The 15,010-nt window shown below is 47.9% G+C and overlaps 4 protein-coding genes across 4 annotated transcripts; 1 reads left to right on the top strand and 3 right to left on the bottom strand.

Annotated features, from left to right (window-relative positions):
* Positions 1-75: 75 nt before the first annotated feature.
* Positions 76-2,392, bottom strand: c1qtnf6b (C1q and TNF related 6b). The gene is made up of 3 exons (XM_061275204.1): positions 1,989-2,392; positions 1,104-1,299; positions 76-774 (listed from the first exon to the last, which is right to left on the bottom strand). Exons 2-3 carry the CDS (start codon positions 1,282-1,284, stop codon positions 227-229), a joined length of 729 nt encoding a protein of 242 aa, XP_061131188.1. The 5' UTR covers positions 1,285-1,299; positions 1,989-2,392; the 3' UTR covers positions 76-226.
* Positions 2,393-2,543: 151 nt separating this feature from the next.
* Positions 2,544-8,398, bottom strand: LOC133151830 (uncharacterized). Its single transcript, XM_061275201.1, has 11 exons — positions 8,283-8,398; positions 6,706-6,862; positions 6,328-6,476; positions 5,669-5,789; positions 5,438-5,537; positions 5,146-5,221; positions 4,792-4,913; positions 4,191-4,377; positions 4,028-4,121; positions 3,835-3,901; positions 2,544-3,731 (listed from the first exon to the last, which is right to left on the bottom strand). The coding sequence occupies exons 3-11, from the start codon at positions 6,419-6,421 to the stop codon at positions 2,874-2,876; spliced, it is 1,719 nt and encodes a 572-aa protein (XP_061131185.1). The 5' UTR covers positions 6,422-6,476; positions 6,706-6,862; positions 8,283-8,398; the 3' UTR covers positions 2,544-2,873.
* Positions 8,399-8,772: 374 nt separating this feature from the next.
* rps19bp1 (ribosomal protein S19 binding protein 1) lies at positions 8,773-9,994 on the top strand. The gene is made up of 4 exons (XM_061275206.1): positions 8,773-8,965; positions 9,250-9,435; positions 9,550-9,650; positions 9,733-9,994. The coding sequence occupies exons 1-4, from the start codon at positions 8,914-8,916 to the stop codon at positions 9,913-9,915; spliced, it is 522 nt and encodes a 173-aa protein (XP_061131190.1). The 5' UTR covers positions 8,773-8,913; the 3' UTR covers positions 9,916-9,994.
* A 655-nt stretch (positions 9,995-10,649) lies between these two features.
* Positions 10,650-14,654, bottom strand: atf4a (activating transcription factor 4a). The gene is made up of 4 exons (XM_061275203.1): positions 14,475-14,654; positions 13,440-13,601; positions 12,944-13,207; positions 10,650-12,041 (listed from the first exon to the last, which is right to left on the bottom strand). Exons 2-4 carry the CDS (start codon positions 13,477-13,479, stop codon positions 11,242-11,244), a joined length of 1,104 nt encoding a protein of 367 aa, XP_061131187.1. The 5' UTR covers positions 13,480-13,601; positions 14,475-14,654; the 3' UTR covers positions 10,650-11,241.
* Positions 14,655-15,010: the final 356 nt, after the last annotated feature.

Below are 15,010 nucleotides of genomic sequence, written 5' to 3'. Positions count from 1 at the left end.
AAAGCGGAACGACGGGACCAATAAAAAATACACAATATTGTCTGAGGGAAGAAAAAAAACATATTTTGTGTAGACTTTTGAATAATCGCATTGTATTGTTTTTTTTTTATATAAAATTTCCAACAACATTTCTATGTAACAAAAAAATAGAATGCATCTAATATAAAGTTTCGATCTGATCGATCAATGACGTCATCACGAAAGCCCATTTAAGCTTGGCGGTGTCTCACTGTCCGGCGGGGGCCACCAGATACCCGTTGAAGGTGATGTAGACGTCCACGTCGTCCCCGTAGACGGCGTTGTCGCGCTGGCGCTTGTAGAGGCGCACCCAGACCTCGTCGCCCGGCTGCAGGTCCATCATGACGCTCTGGCTCTGCATGATGGAGCGCTCGCTGGGCTGTGCGTACAGGATGACCTGCGGCTCCTGGTTGTGCATCAGGTGCATGTAAGTCTCCTTGAAGTTCCAGGTGTGGACGTTGAGGTTGAACAAGTAGACGCCGGCCACGGAGCAGTAGAACTTGCCCTTGAACATGTTGAAGTGCTCGTGCAGGTTGACGAATACCGTGTCGAACACCAGCGGCTGGTAGTAGTCCACGCTGTGCAGGGACTTGCGGCGGCCCACCGAGAAGGCGGACCGCGGGTTCTTGCAGGGGTCCCCCGGGGCGCCCGCTTGGCCCTTGCTGCCCTGGGGGCCCGCCGGGCCCGGCGGACCCGAGAGGCCTTCGGCGCCGGGCTTGCCGGGCGTGCCTTTGTCCCCTCGGTCGCCTTTATCGCCTGCGACAAAGCAGAATGGGGAAATGTTCATCGATGTCACCTTTTGACCTTTATTTTATGCCCCCATTTAAGCTGCAACCGAGAAATCATTTCAGGCTTGACGTTTCTTGTTTCAACACAATGGAAAACAACTGGATGGAATTGCCAGAATGCCTCCTCCTCCTCCTTCCGCTTTATGGAGCTGCGCCGCTCCAGCGACTTTGCGGTCGGCCCAAAATAGTTCCAACAATCGTTTCCGTCTCAAACTACTAGTTAAGTTGTTTTTGGAAGGCACGTTAGCTTTATGCTTGACGCCATCAGAACGGCGGCCCTTTCGCCCCCCCCTTTACCTTTCAGGATGGTCATGTTGACCACGGTGCGGACCTCGGGGAGCCGGTAGTGGGGGGCCGAGGCCTGAGGATCCAGGTGGTCGCAGCATCGGCGGCAGTAGCGCGGGCCCGCCGGCCGCGACGGCGCCGGGAGGCAGCACGCCAGCGGCAGCAGGAACAGGAAGCTCAAAAGGGATCTCATGTTGGACCAGCGCACCTGCGGACGCAAGCCGGGTCGCCATTGCGTCCATCAATGAAACCATCCGGACCAAGCAAATGACTAAACATCCTTTTCGATTCAGAGTGGGATTTCCTGGCCTCCGTCCGTCCTTTATAGTTCTTCCAGTTTGTCCGTCGGCTTACGTAACGCAAACCATGTGCCGGATCCATTCCAAGCGAATGCACATGTTTTCAAAAGACACCCCAATTTAGTGTTCCATAAAGAACGGACGCATTGGCTTCATTTCTGCACCAATTAGTGAAAAAATAATGACTCCGCTTCAAAATAAAATGGACAAACAATCATTGATGTTTCATCCATCGTAGAAATCGTTTCGAAAACAAATGACACATTTATGTATTTCGACTTGCTTGTGTTTTGCCCCCCCCCCCCCCCCCCCCCCAGAATTTGAAGTTCAAATAATTCAAGCGCATTGGAACGAAAAGTGTGCAGATGTTCCATTCAAATCAAGTCATTCGCCTGCACAAGCGTGACGTCACCGCCCGCTTCAATCCCCCCCTCCACCCCCCCGCGAAGCTAGCATCAACTAACATCACTTTGGCCACGTATACACGCCAGAGCAAACCCCCCCACCTACGCTCGAGAGCGCGCACGCGCACCAAATAAGAGACGTGTACATGCACGCGCACCAAAGGACTTTTTTTTGGGGGGGGGGGGGGTCTTACCTTTTCAGCACACCAAGAAAAAGAGGGGAACAAAGGAGCTCTGGCGCTCCACTTCGAAGAGGAACAACTGAGAGCAAAGTCTCAGCCTCTTTGTCCTACGCGCACACAAATACACGCTCATGCGCGTGCACACGCGCACAACCATTGCGGAGGCTCTTCCAGCTTCCCACCGTCATTCTCACGCCTTCATTTACAAATCTTTTCTTTCTTTTTTTAAATCATTATCATCCTATTTCATAAAAAAATAATGGCATTTAAAAAAAGGACATTCAACTTCGACTGACACACGCACACACACACAAACGTTGATTTTTGTCTCGTGCTGTTTACACTAAGCCGTGCAAGGAGGAAAAGAAGGCGATCTGGGTTTTTTTTCTTTTTCTTCTGTAATGGTTTTGCTACTTGTCCACTTCCTGCCGGACTTGGTGAGCAAAACCTCCTCCCAGTCGAACCACTAAACCACCCGGACCACAGGATAAGACAGTTTTCTTAAAAACATTATGGTCGTTTTTGGGAGGAGGAGGAAAAAGAAAAAAATATGAAAAATGCAGCCTCGTAATTACACTTAATGTATTTTCATTTTTAAAGTGTGCCAGCGAGTTATATAAGAGCAAGCGTTTCCCCAACCAAAAATAAATCCTTACTTAGCAAAACACGCTCGTGTCTTGGCCTATTTTCCACATCAGCTTCTGTGGAAAATATCACTTGTCTCTACTTTCACTGTCTTCATTGAAACCATCTGCAGGCTGTCAAGAAGAAAAAAAACAAACGTGATGAAGCAGCAGCGGCACATTGAGGAAAATCACAGGCGGAATTTGTTCAGCGTATTAACGCTTCAATGATTGATGAATGTTCAAACGTCCCCACCAGAAATGTGGCTGTCCTTCAGCTTGTGACGTGATCTTGAGGACAAAGAGACATATAACCATCGCCGGACGGTTCCACCGATCCATAATCCAAGTCTGGTGCATCCAGCATGAGAGCTTGGAGACTCTCCAGAATTGGACCACGGAAGCCCAAAGGGGACTCGCACCCGGGAGGACGGTGGACCGAGGGGGCTCGCTCCTCCTCGAAGCTCTCCTCGGGGCTTCCGTGCTCCTCGGCCACGCCGCCGATGCCCGAATCGGAACTGGGGAGTTCGGGCCCGTCGCGGTGGCCCAGCGTCCGAAAGCGCTCGTAGTCCAAACTCACCTGAATGGTGTCTATGAGGGAAATCCCTTCAAAGGGAAATCCTCCTTCACCTTGGCATTTACCACCCGTCTCTTCTAAATGTTCACTCTGGACCTTCTCGATCTTCTCATAGTCTGAAATAACTGGCGTCACCTCGTCGCCGCCCCGGGAGAAGCTTCCGAGAGCTTCCAGGAGGAGTTTCATCTGCCCGTCCTGGTCTTGGTCCGCGAGAGCCCCCGTGGGGCCGTAGGGGTCGTCGGGCGCACACGCTTTCAGGTTGTCCAAAGTGAGTGAGGCTAAAGGAATGGGAGGAGGACACAGCTGGAAGTCCATGAGGGGGGGAAAGCCAACTGCGGTGGTCTTCATCATCATCATCATCTTCTCCAGAAGAGCTTTTGGATGATCAAGGTCCCCGGAGCCTCCAGGGTACAGAGGGTCTCGGGGATCTTCACGATCTGCGGGACCTCCGGGGGCTTCGGGGTCCGCACCTTCTGCGGACATCACAGCAAGGATGTCCACAGGTTGCAGGAAGAACTGCAAGTTCTCAATGCTGAAAGGAGGCCTTTCCCACTTCTGGAAAAGAGCAGAAGTCGGGGACTTTAGGTTTTTTCCTATTGCGCGAGGAATCGGTGGCGGAGGAGCCACCAGAAGTCGCATCTCGCTCGGGCAAACCTACGTTGTGCAGGAAGGACTTTCCCGGGTCTGGGAGCAGTGGACCTCGAATCTTCTTGAAGACGTAAAGCCTAAAATAAATAAATAGATCATTTTAAATAAATAAATACATATAATGTAATTCATTTTAAAATGATTCTAATTTTTTTCCAAAAAAGTATTTGCCCCACCACGGCAGACCGTGTTGAAGTGCTTACCAGTTGGTCTTGTCGGCCCTGAAGAGCAGAAGAGCCAGAAAGACGGCACAGGTGGTGCCTGAGATGGTCACCCCCAAAACCAACGGCAAGGAGACTGACAACAACAAGACAACTTTGGAATCAATTCACTTTTGGAGCGCAAGTGTGTAGAAGTACAACCCACCAGCAAGCGGCGCTGCGCCCTTGCCCACATCCGACGTCCAGCGTGCGACAGGGCTCCAGTCGCTCCACAGCCACCCCAACTTCTCCTCGTCGGAAGGCCTCACCCGAAGGCGCGCCTCGTACGCCGCCCCTCGCCTCAAGCGCTCCAAACGCAGCTCGGACCGTGGCTCGCTGCGCACTGACGCCCCCTGGTGGAGGCAAATGTTTCTTTTCATGCTTCCACTCGACAACAATACGCTTGTATATTTTCAAAGAAAAAAGGCAGCATATTAAAAACAAATTTGTAGGGGAGGGAAAACATCAGAGCCTTTTGGAGGTGCTTTAAAAAAAAAGAAAAAAAAAATGGAATAACAAGATGAAAGTTGTAAGAAAAAAGCCAGGACTGAAATAAAATGTTATTTTGAAACGCAAAAGGCAGAATAAAGTCAGATTTCTTTTTAGAAAACAAAGATGACCGAAATAAGGTCTTGTTTTTGAAGACAATGAAAGTTTGTATCAATTCAGTTTCATATAATTGAGCTTCTTGCAATGTACAGTAGCACGGTGCTTGTCATAAACAACTTGAAGGTATGTTGGGACAAGCGTGTGAGTCAGTTACACACATTCCACGGCTCGCCCGCCAGCTTCCACTCCAGCTGGAAGTTGTACGACCAGCGCTGATTGGCGATCGGCCAGGAAATGCGGCTCTGGTTCATTTCAGGCTCGCCCGGAGGAGGTAGTTTCACTGAAAACCCAGGTTGGTTACAAAAAAATAAAATAAAAGCCTCAAAAAGTCAGTGGGAATAGTAGCAGCTAGCATAAAGTCGCTAGCACTGGAAGGAAAATTAGTCTTAAAAAAATAAAAACACTCCAAAAGTCAGTGGGAATAGTAGCAGCTAGCATAAAGTCGCTAAGAGCATTATTACCGCCACTTGAGCTCGAGCACCAATGATATATTTTGGACGTGGCGTACTCACCGTGGCAGGCCGGCCTGTAGCGCATCTCCACGTCGGAGCAGTTGATGTGGACTTTCAGTACGTGGTTGCCCTGAAACTGAGGGCAGCGTCGTGGTGGAAGGACAAATTTCGACGAAAAGCTTCCTAACCGCTTCCAAATAGCAGCTAGGCGCAACAAGCACTGCTTTTGTTTCAAAAGACTCACTTGAGAAATATTTCCTTAGAACCTAGTTGCTACACGATGGCACCAAATCACTACTTTTGCCTCAATGAAGCTTCTTAACACATTTCAATGGGGGTTATCGCGACTCACAATGCAGTCTCTGCTGAAGACCAGCGAGCACGTCCGCAGTGAGGAAGGCGTCCGCGCGGCCGGCGGCCCGAGAACACACTCGGACTTGTATCGGCGCCGCCTGAAATCGCAACGAGCCAAACACTTGAAGCCCGAAGTTGCAAGCTACACACTTGGAGGTTGCAAAGTAACTCTTGACTGCTCTGTATGAAGTAGAAGTTTCATCGCCAATGGGAGACGCTTGTTCCTTACTCCGATAAATGATTGATCCTTTGGGCGTGGAGGCTGCACGCCGCGCCGCCGCCCGTAAGCGCGTCCGAGCTGTTCCACACGCACGTGATGGTTCGATTGTAGTCGTTGGAGCAGATCAGCCCTAAAACGACAAAAAAAACCAAATCCAACATTTTTGTTGACAAATATGATGAAAACGCTTTAAAAATGTTTACAGCCAAAATGTCCTTTGCTGTTGTCCTTTTTAATGACTGTAATATTTTTTCTAATGTTTGATCTTGCACCTAACAAATACTTTACATGAGAAAAAAGAAAATAAACAAAATAAAATGGTCGTACAGTCCAAAGCACGTTCCACAAAGTGTGCGTGCGCCCTCTGGTGGCATGCAAGAGAATCACTAAACCAAAATCATGTTCAAACTGACTAGAATGTGTCAGCTGCTTAAATGATTTTATTAACTAAGTGCAGTTCAGTTGTGTTCAACTTTGAAGTCACATTTCATCATCTTTTAGAAGTGTTCCTTTCCATGTGTCCAATTTTATCATTGGACTTTTGAAACTGGCCTAAATGTTACGATGGCTCACTTCCACTCATTTTTAGCAGCAATGTTGTAAACTCGACCGTCCTTTGATTTGTGATTAATGCAAACAAAGACAAGTAAAGAAAGGCTCCAACTCACTGCTGTCTTGCTGTTTGGGACCATTGGCGGCGGCGGCGGCGGCAGCGGCGAGCCCAAGCCACAAAAGAACGACAACAACAAAAGTGCTCCTCATGCTTGGCGCACTTTCGGATGCTGGATGTGGAACTCACTGCTTCCTCCTCTTCAATCTGGCCACCCACACACACACGCATGCACGCACCCACCATGGAAAAACAGAAGTGGAAATGATAGTCTTTGCGATTCACCTGTGAGGTGCTTTGATTTAGTTCTTTTAACAGATGGAATCAATCACACCAATAGGACAACCAAATTGCATTTCAAAATGACAGAATAGAATTAAAATATCCATAATTGTCCCAAGAGAGAAAAAAAAGAAGCATCATTTTAAGGCCTGACCTGTCACGGCAGCATCCATTTTTGTCCATCTGATGTCATGGCGAACAAGACAAGCTTCTTCAGAGTCGGACCAAACTCGATGGATGGACGGATCGGTGGATGGATGGAACAGTCGCTCAATTGAAAGCAACGGCAAACTTGTGTGTGGTGCCGCCACCTAAGAAAAAAAAAAAAAAAAAAAAAAAAGTCGTCTTGACCGACATTACAAATAAAGTCAAACTAAACAGAACTCTGCTCCGCACGGGTACAGACAGACAGATAGCGAAATGTTCAGACAGGTGCCGCCCGCCTGCCTTTTGCACCCAATTGTGGTGAAAACGGAACTTTCTAGGCGTGGATGCTTTTTGCTTTTTTTTTTCCCCCTTTGTTGAGCGGAAGTCACCAGCCACATTTAATTGTTTTTGTGTTTCAGGTAAAAAAACAAAACAAAAAAAACAGGTCAGTGTGTTCTATTAGTGGCTGCTTTCGCGGCAGTCACGCACGGCCTCGCGAGTCCGCCCTTCAACGTGTTCCCGGTTCGATTCCCACTTTCAAAGTGAGCCGTTTCTCTCGCTCTCACTTCCTCCGTGTCGTCTGGCCGCGTCGCGCTTGCAAAGCTTCGCTTCTTTTTAATCTCCCAAAACATCTGTGGGCTTTGTTTCCTCTCGCTGAGCAGTTTGAAGTGGTGATAACAGTGTTCGCCGCTAGATGGCGCACATCGCTCACTAGCACCTCTGACCTTAAGCATGGGGGGGAGGGGGAGCGTGTAGATCTGAGCCCTGAGCAATATCTGAATAAAATAATAATAATAATAATAATAATAATAATAATAATAATAATAATAATAATAATAATAATAATAATAATAATAATAATAATAATAATAAATCAATCACAGGGCAAATCACACCGTTTTCCACAAAGTGTTGTCACACCTTCTCGTTTGTTGTTCCCTTCTTTAAAGGCAGCGCTCACTTTCGTGTCAGTCAGAGGCAGGAAGTGGTGAATTGCGGTCACGTTGGCCGCGCCGCTTAAACTTCACGCCGGTTTCCATCTCACGCTAACCGCGAGCAAGCGAGCGAGCGAGCGATGGTGGGAAAGAGCGAGCGAGGGGAAAGTCCAAACGGAGCAACGAGACAGCCGACAAGCTCTTTCTTATCTCTGCTTATTTCAAGCAAGCGTGTGTTTCGTCAAGGGCCGGGCAATGTTGCCCAAACATAAGTCAATGAACGCGCATGATAAAAATGCTCCAACAAAGTCAAGAATAAAAAGACAAGCACGCATTGTTACAGCCTGATGCCGAGTTCAATTTGGGCAAATCAATTTCCAATTCATTGGCTGATTCATTCAAACAAATAGAATCAATAAAAGCATTTGACTGTTTTTTTGTTCCTGTCCTTTATTATTTAAAAAACTACACAGAGAAAAATGTGCAAAAGTTTGATTTAGTATTATGTTTGAATGTCAATATCTTTGCCTTATGTTGTAATGTGTATTTTCAAAAAACACTTATGTATATAAACAAATATATATATATACGATAGAAACTTCTGACAGTACAGAAACTTATAAAGGTCAAGTAACTTATAGAAACTTACCGACTTAGCAGAGCTCACATTGAAGTACTGAAATGATGGCCATTAGTCACTGAGGGATGGATGGAGGGGCGATGATGAAAAGTGGGCGGAGTCGTAATGACCACGCCCACAAGGGGCTGTAACACAATGGGATTTTCCTTTTGATATCGTCAAATGAAAAAAAAGGTTAATAAACAATTAACCCACAACTAATCAAACTATTTTCGAGACCACGTTTGATTGACCAAATCTTCAAATATATATATACATTACATGAGCAGTAAAAGCAAGGAAGGGTCATGTTAAGGCTGAAATAGATAGAAAATAAAAACTGATATAAAATTAGATTTAAAATCAATTATTTTAAATCATACATTTAAAACTATTCAACCCCCTCCCTAAAAAAATCATGAAATCAAAGAAACAAACAAAAGGTTTATTTTAGCGCTAGTGTTAATAATCTTAGTATTCGGTGTCGCATCTAAATCGGAACTCTTGCATTGCAATTTTGTTCCGCCCGATTCCGGCACATTGTGAGCCAACCGGATGTTGACACGAATCTCCACACGTTGACGCCTCCATGCGTGTTTTGTCATTTGAACCGTTGCAATTTCCATTTCTTGGCAAGCAAAACGCTGTGGAATAGCTCGAGATGTCCGCCTCGCTGGTCAGGAGAGGACTCGAGCTGCTGAGTAACGACATAAGTACGCTTGGAGTCCCGTTCGATGGCTAGCCGGCTAACGTTAGCCGCAAACTGTCGTAACCACGCCGAGATGCTTGAACACTAACGACGCGTCTGTGATTAACATTTTCTTTCGAAGCTGTATTTAAATGAAGACTTTGATCTAAAATGAAGCCTTAAATGGTTAATGTAGCCGTTTGTGACACCCCAGAAAAAGTGCAATGCTGCTACTTTGCGACGCATGCGTGTAGTAGCCAGCAGTTTGCGGCAGTGGAAAATTGAAATCTGCGCTGTGTTTCCTGCCAGGTGGAAATGTGAAGAAGAAAAAGCAGCAGCAGCGGCACGCCAGGACGCCCAATACGGCGGCGGCAAAGGCGCTGGTGGGCACCAACCGCCAGGGCGTCACCCGCCAAGTGAAGCGGCTGCAGGGGCGACTCGGGCCCGGCAAGAGCAAAGCGACGGTCAAGGACAAGCTGATCAAGTGTGCGCTGGGTCAGTATGGTCCATTTTCCATGTTACTTTTGGCTGACACATTTTTCAGCCTCTTCCAGATTTGTGCCACGTTCCTTGTGGGCAAGAACTAAATGAGCTCATTTTTGCTTCCAGATGAGATGAGGAAGACAAAGGACAAAAGTCAGATGAAGACCAACAACCTCCAATACTTCATGAGAACCAACTTGGAAGCGGCCGAATCGCACACATTAAAAGTGAGGGGGTCCGCTGAATATTTTCAGTCCATTTCTGTTTAGGAAATGCAGGAATGAATGAGCTTGTCTGTGTGACACTCAGATCCAGAACTACAACACGGGAAGACAATCCCGGGATCGCCCCGACCGACCCGTCGCTCAAAAACCCAAAGAGGCGCTGTCGGTTTTCACCGAGGAGGAGTTCCAGCAGTTCCAGAAAGAATATTTTGGCAGGACCGTGGAAGAAAAGAAAAACGGTCCTTCCCGTCCGATAACACCTTTTTGATCTTCTGCGGGAGAGTCCAAACTTTGTTCACATTTTTCAACAACTCACGTTTATTAAAAAATTCTTGTCTAATGCAATACATCAGACTGATGAAATGATGCTTGATGCAAAATATGAAATAACTTTTTCACTGGTTACTTGATGGGTGAGCAGCCACACCAGCACCAGAGATTACATAGAACTGGAAATTCTGCAAGTTTGAAATCCAGCCAAGGAGAAAATTTAGTGTAGTAGCTGGATTTGACCACAAGGGGGTGGTGTACGCAATCTCTGCCGCAGCAAGTTATTCCAACACACGTTTTCAGATGATTGAGCGAAAAATAGGACCCATGACTTGTGAAAAAGAAAAAAAACTAGAACACTGGGAAAGAATCTAAATGATTGCAGGGCCAAACAGGCTGCAAATCTATGTGGAATGTCATCTGAGGAGCAGGAGGGATTGCGGACGGACGGACGGACTTGCATTAAATGATAACTTGGGCCCTCAAGTAGGACACGAGGCCTTGAGCTCGTGAAGCTAGCTTGCGTGTGCAAGTCAGGCGCTCTGCAATTGGGAGCACATGACCACTCAAAGTTATTTTTAAATGCTTTGCTTTTAATACGTTTTGTATTAGTTATAGCGTTTCAAAAAAAATACATTGCCAATTGCAAGACCAAACTACAAAAAAATAATAATCCCATGTAAACTGATAAAGATGGAAAAACATGTTAAATGAACACCAGCGAGACATGGCTTGAGACTTAACTGAAGTAAAGTTTATTAGAAAACAGTCGCGACAGAGAAAGTTTATTTGAAGAAAAAAAAAAACGCAACAGAGCATTTGTACAAGGCAAGAAAAGAGCGCAGCAACTAGCCGGGACGTCAACGCATTGCATTAAATCAAAATGAAAAGATCGAGCGCCGGCTACCTAAATTGCGTCGGACAGTGCACACTTTTGTGTAAGCAGGCAAGCCTTAAGAAAACTGAAATCCACTAGAGGCCCTTATCTGGACTAGAAGAAGGTTGCTAAGGGGAATTTGTGGCTGTCTGGGATTATAATGTTAATTAGCGATGCTGGATGATTCAACAACGCCAGGTGGGTGGCTGGGTGGCTATCCAAAAGCCCTTTTGAATCCAATGAATGGAAAAGCAGCCAATCGTAGCTATGCTTAAACGTCGAGCGATGGATGGATGGATGGATGGGATGGGCTTTGAGCCTTGGGCCGAACTTTTTGGAATCCAACTGTTGAAACTACACATGAAAGCAGAATTTTTTTTCTTTACTGCTGTCTGTGTTTGGAGATCCAACAGCGGACCGGCTCGTAGAGACTCTCTGGTGGTCTTCCTATTTGGTCGCCGCGCTGGTCTTTCCGCGGTGGTGTTTGCGGACCTCCTCCATCAGGTCCTTGAGGTACTGGATCTCTCGGCTGATGGCGTCGGCACGCTCGGCCAGCTCTCGGTTCCTGCTCTCCAGGGCCTCGCGCTCCACGTTGAGCTCTTCTTGCTCCACGCGTTTTTTCTGGCGGTAGCGCGTGGCCGCCGTTTTGTTCTGCTCCATCTTCTTCAGCTTCTTCTCCACCACCTTGGGAGCGCCGGACGCCGACTTGACTTTGGCTTTCGGGGACGGTGAGGAGGAACCGGAAGGGGGCTCGGATCTGTCGTAGGGTTTGGCGCGGGGGGAGCCGGCGGAAGACTCGATGCCGGAGTCGCTGTCGCAGTCGCTGGACGGCGGCGATGCCGTTTTGATGAAGACCTCCTGCGGGAGGGGCGACTTTGCGTCGCTCTCGGAGAATCCCGGGGAGCGAGGCGGGCCTGGGGAGCAAGGCTCCGATTTCATGACCACCTCGGCGGGGACAGCGGGTGGCTCCGACTCCATGACCACCTCGGCGAAGACAGCGGGTGGCTCCGACTCCATGACCACCTCGGGGGGGACAGCGGGCAGCTCCGGCTGCCCATCACTTTCAGGCCCCGGGGCCACATGGAAGGGCTCCAGGTCTAGATCCACGTGGGAGCGGAGGGACGCCACGAGGTCCTCGGGCGATGCGGGGGGCTCGTCCGAGGAGCAAGAGCCGATGAGCGACTCCAGGTCCAAGTCGCTCAGGTCGATCTTCTCCGACATCCAGTCCATGCCGGCAAAGGCGTCGTCTGCGGACGACAGGTCAACGTTTCGATTAGGTTCCCTCTCGTGCTCGCAAGGTTCCGAATTTATGGATCATGCCCTTGAGGCATTTTTACATTATTCATTGGCATTAAGATAGCTGACTTTTGGTCAGATGAAACCATGCCATTTGGTTGAGACGTCCTCCTGAATCCTGAGCGAGGCTCCGCCCACATTAGACCGCACGTTGCTCATGGTCGGACTTGTGACTTTGTGCCGCATGTGACAATTAGCAGCGCCATTTCATGGGTTGGCCCAAGTGGAAAATGACATCAATCGGTTGCCAGGAAGTCACGGAGTGGCATTCCCCCCTCCCTTTGCGGTGGCCACTCACGTCTAGTATATTTTGAAAGGTTGTCGGCGAGGGAGCCAGCAAAAACCGGCTTGGCCGGCCGGTCCCAGCAGACCAATTCTGCCACGCCCGCCCAATGGCACTCGTGCCGCTTTGTTAATTTGCGAGCCAAATGTTTGAGACAGTTTCTGCACTCCACAACCAGATTAGTTTCGTGCCACTCCTTTGACAGTAATAACCTTTTCTTTTAAACCAATCAGAATTTTCCCCCCTGGATATTGAATGATGTTTCGATGACAATTTATGTCGTGTTCATATCTTAAAACAAAACCCATATTTAACACCTCAGAAAATGTAATGCCTTTCATTTTTTTTTTTTAGGTTATTACGAATACTTTCAGAAAATCACTTTCTACACAATTTAGATTTTCATTCTTTTTTTTTTACACGTCTTTTCAGATACATTTGTATTGGACTCAATTAAATACCTGTAAACTGCCAAACAATCTCTATTGCTCCCTTGCATGTTAAAACCCGACTGCATTATAATAAACCTTATTTCTCAGCAAGCAAGAGATGATACGGGCGCAAGCTCACCTTGGGCGTGCTCGGCTCCCACGTGGGCATGGAGCAGGTCGCCGGCGGCCAGCCATGGCAGAGAGGTCACGTCGGATCCCGCCTTGTCTTCCAGGAAGGAGGGGGAGGGGGGCGACAGCAAGGTGTGGTACGGAGACAGGGACAGCGAGAGGGGGGGCGAACCCGGGACCTCGCCCCCGAGCGAGGAGGAGGAGGGTGAAAGCGCTTCCTCATCATCTTGGTCCAGAAGGGGCCCCATATGGTCAGCCATCAGAAAAGAGGGCCCTGCGGAGCCCATTCGGCAGTTAACAAAAGCCACGTTGACGGGTTTAGTGAGCCATTTATTGTCACGACAAACTGTTCGGTCGTATTTCAATGACGGCCAAAGAGGGAACAATCCAAAAGTCATTGTTTCGTCTGACTTGGACGACATGTGGCTTGGATTGTGAAACCGTGACTACTCCCATGTAGGGATGTTGACCTCCAATTCCACATTTGTTGGGTGGCATCCACTCACCTGAGCACAGGGCCTCCACGGCCTCCAATGCGAGCATCATGGCTGCGGCGACGCGTGGTCAGCTGTAAGACGGCTACGGTAGAGTGCGGGGACGTTCGCAAGTCGAGACGTTCGGTACTGCTGTCGACTGCAGCAAAGCTGACGGGAATTGCCAAGAGAGACCTGCGGGCAAAACGGCAAATGTCCATTTCACGGGGCGGGAAGGAGAATGGAACCTTCAACTTCGTTGTCAACTAGCAGCATCAGAAATACTTGATGCTCAAGGACCAATCGCAGCTTGCCGCAAATACATCATTATTCACGAGAATTGCCTTTGTGGTAAAAGTGTACAAGAAAAGTTCATTTCATTGATTTTTAAACGTGTTCAAATGAAAGAATTTATTGGGGGTAAAATGTCAAATCACAAATGCGTGCATGAATGTTGCTGCTTTGACAATCCAATTGACTATTTTGCTCATTTAAAAAAAAAACTGACGTTAAAAATGGGGGAAGTTTCGTGTCGCTTTCACGTCATACTAAAGTCAACTGTTGAGTCTAATTTTAGCCAATCGTTATCCAATGTGGCGTCACGTGACGTTTCGGCCAGCCCTGGTTCCATCGGAGTACATTTCCTAATTTGGTCATGTCGAGGCCGGTGACCACGCCCCCTCCGAGAAAGCGGGCCCCGCCATTTTCCTGTCAAGTAGTCCGCCAAGTGGGCTTGACTACTTGACGCCATTTTGTCCACGCCACGTTGTCACCTATTCCATGTACACAAACAAAACCCAGCGTCGACTTGGACGAATGACTGTCAAATTCGGTTGTCCGACATGTTTGACAGTTGAGCAAGCAAGCCAAACGCAGCGGGTTGGGGCGCAAACTTGGCTCGTCCAGCGCCTGACTCCCTTCAGTCGATATTGTCCACGAACACAAGCAAACTCACGTCGCAACAAATTTAAACACCATTTCTGATTGTCTTAAACAAGATGACTCGAAGTATCTTTTCCTGTTCTGCTTTCAAACAGCCAAAATGGAGGAAAGATAAGGTATACTTACGCCATTTTGCCAAAAATCGCCAGTGCACTTCGCCGATGCCCTGCCCGTTTGATGCCGCTGCGCAGATTGCCGCCACCCGCCTTTAAACTGCCATGTTGATGGTTGATCGCTGCCAACGGAGACTCTTCAAACGCTCACGTACTAGTACACAACGAGGAATAGAATGTTGGGCGTAAGCGGTGCCGCGGCAAATTATATAGCACCGAAGCACTACCAAGCGTGTCCTTCCGCCAAAGACACGTTTGAGTTAAAGTATTGCAGCGCGCGTGAAAGGCGGCAATTTGTCTTCCTGGTCAAAGCTGCCTTTATTCACAATACCGGGCGGTGCTGTAAAACAAAACACGCGTACCTATGCCGTTCCTGTCTTTTGATTGGTTGCACGCGTTTTACGAGAAGCGCACACTTGGAAATATAGGTCACTACAAACGTCAACATTAGTATGACAGATGTAAATAATTCCCTCTTTTCAATCACTATATTTCTACAATAAGTAAACAACGCGCACTGCATGGAGATTTTTTATTTCATTATACAAC

Source organism: Syngnathus typhle, linkage group LG3, assembly GCF_033458585.1.
Source record: "Syngnathus typhle isolate RoL2023-S1 ecotype Sweden linkage group LG3, RoL_Styp_1.0, whole genome shotgun sequence".
NCBI classification, from domain to species: domain Eukaryota; kingdom Metazoa; phylum Chordata; class Actinopteri; order Syngnathiformes; family Syngnathidae; genus Syngnathus; species Syngnathus typhle.
This window is presented reverse-complemented; position numbering and strand designations above follow the sequence as displayed.

Coding starts and splice junctions, on each gene's coding strand:
- rps19bp1 (XM_061275206.1), top strand. CDS start 8,914: ATGTCCGCCTCGCTGGTCAGGAGAGGACTCGAGCTGCTGAGTAACGAC. Junction 8,966..9,249: donor GCTGCTGAGTAACGACATAA/GTACGCTTGGAG, acceptor GTTTCCTGCCAG/GTGGAAATGTGAAGAAGAAA. Junction 9,436..9,549: donor GCTGATCAAGTGTGCGCTGG/GTCAGTATGGTC, acceptor TTTTGCTTCCAG/ATGAGATGAGGAAGACAAAG.
- atf4a (XM_061275203.1), bottom strand. CDS start 13,479: ATGATGCTCGCATTGGAGGCCGTGGAGGCCCTGTGCTCAG. Junction 13,208..13,439: donor CGTGGAGGCCCTGTGCTCAG/GTGAGTGGATGC, acceptor TGGGCTCCGCAG/GGCCCTCTTTTCTGATGGCT. Junction 12,042..12,943: donor GGGAGCCGAGCACGCCCAAG/GTGAGCTTGCGC, acceptor TGTCGTCCGCAG/ACGACGCCTTTGCCGGCATG.
- LOC133151830 (XM_061275201.1), bottom strand. CDS start 6,421: ATGAGGAGCACTTTTGTTGTTGTCGTTCTTTTGTGGCTTGGGCTCGCC. Junction 4,122..4,190: donor GGGCGCAGCGCCGCTTGCTG/GTGGGTTGTACT, acceptor TGTTGTTGTCAG/TCTCCTTGCCGTTGGTTTTG. Junction 3,732..3,834: donor GAAAGTCCTTCCTGCACAAC/GTAGGTTTGCCC, acceptor GCTCTTTTCCAG/AAGTGGGAAAGGCCTCCTTT.
- c1qtnf6b (XM_061275204.1), bottom strand. CDS start 1,284: ATGAGATCCCTTTTGAGCTTCCTGTTCCTGCTGCCGCTGGCGTGCTGC. Junction 775..1,103: donor CAACATGACCATCCTGAAAG/GTAAAGGGGGGG, acceptor GCTTTGTCGCAG/GCGATAAAGGCGACCGAGGG.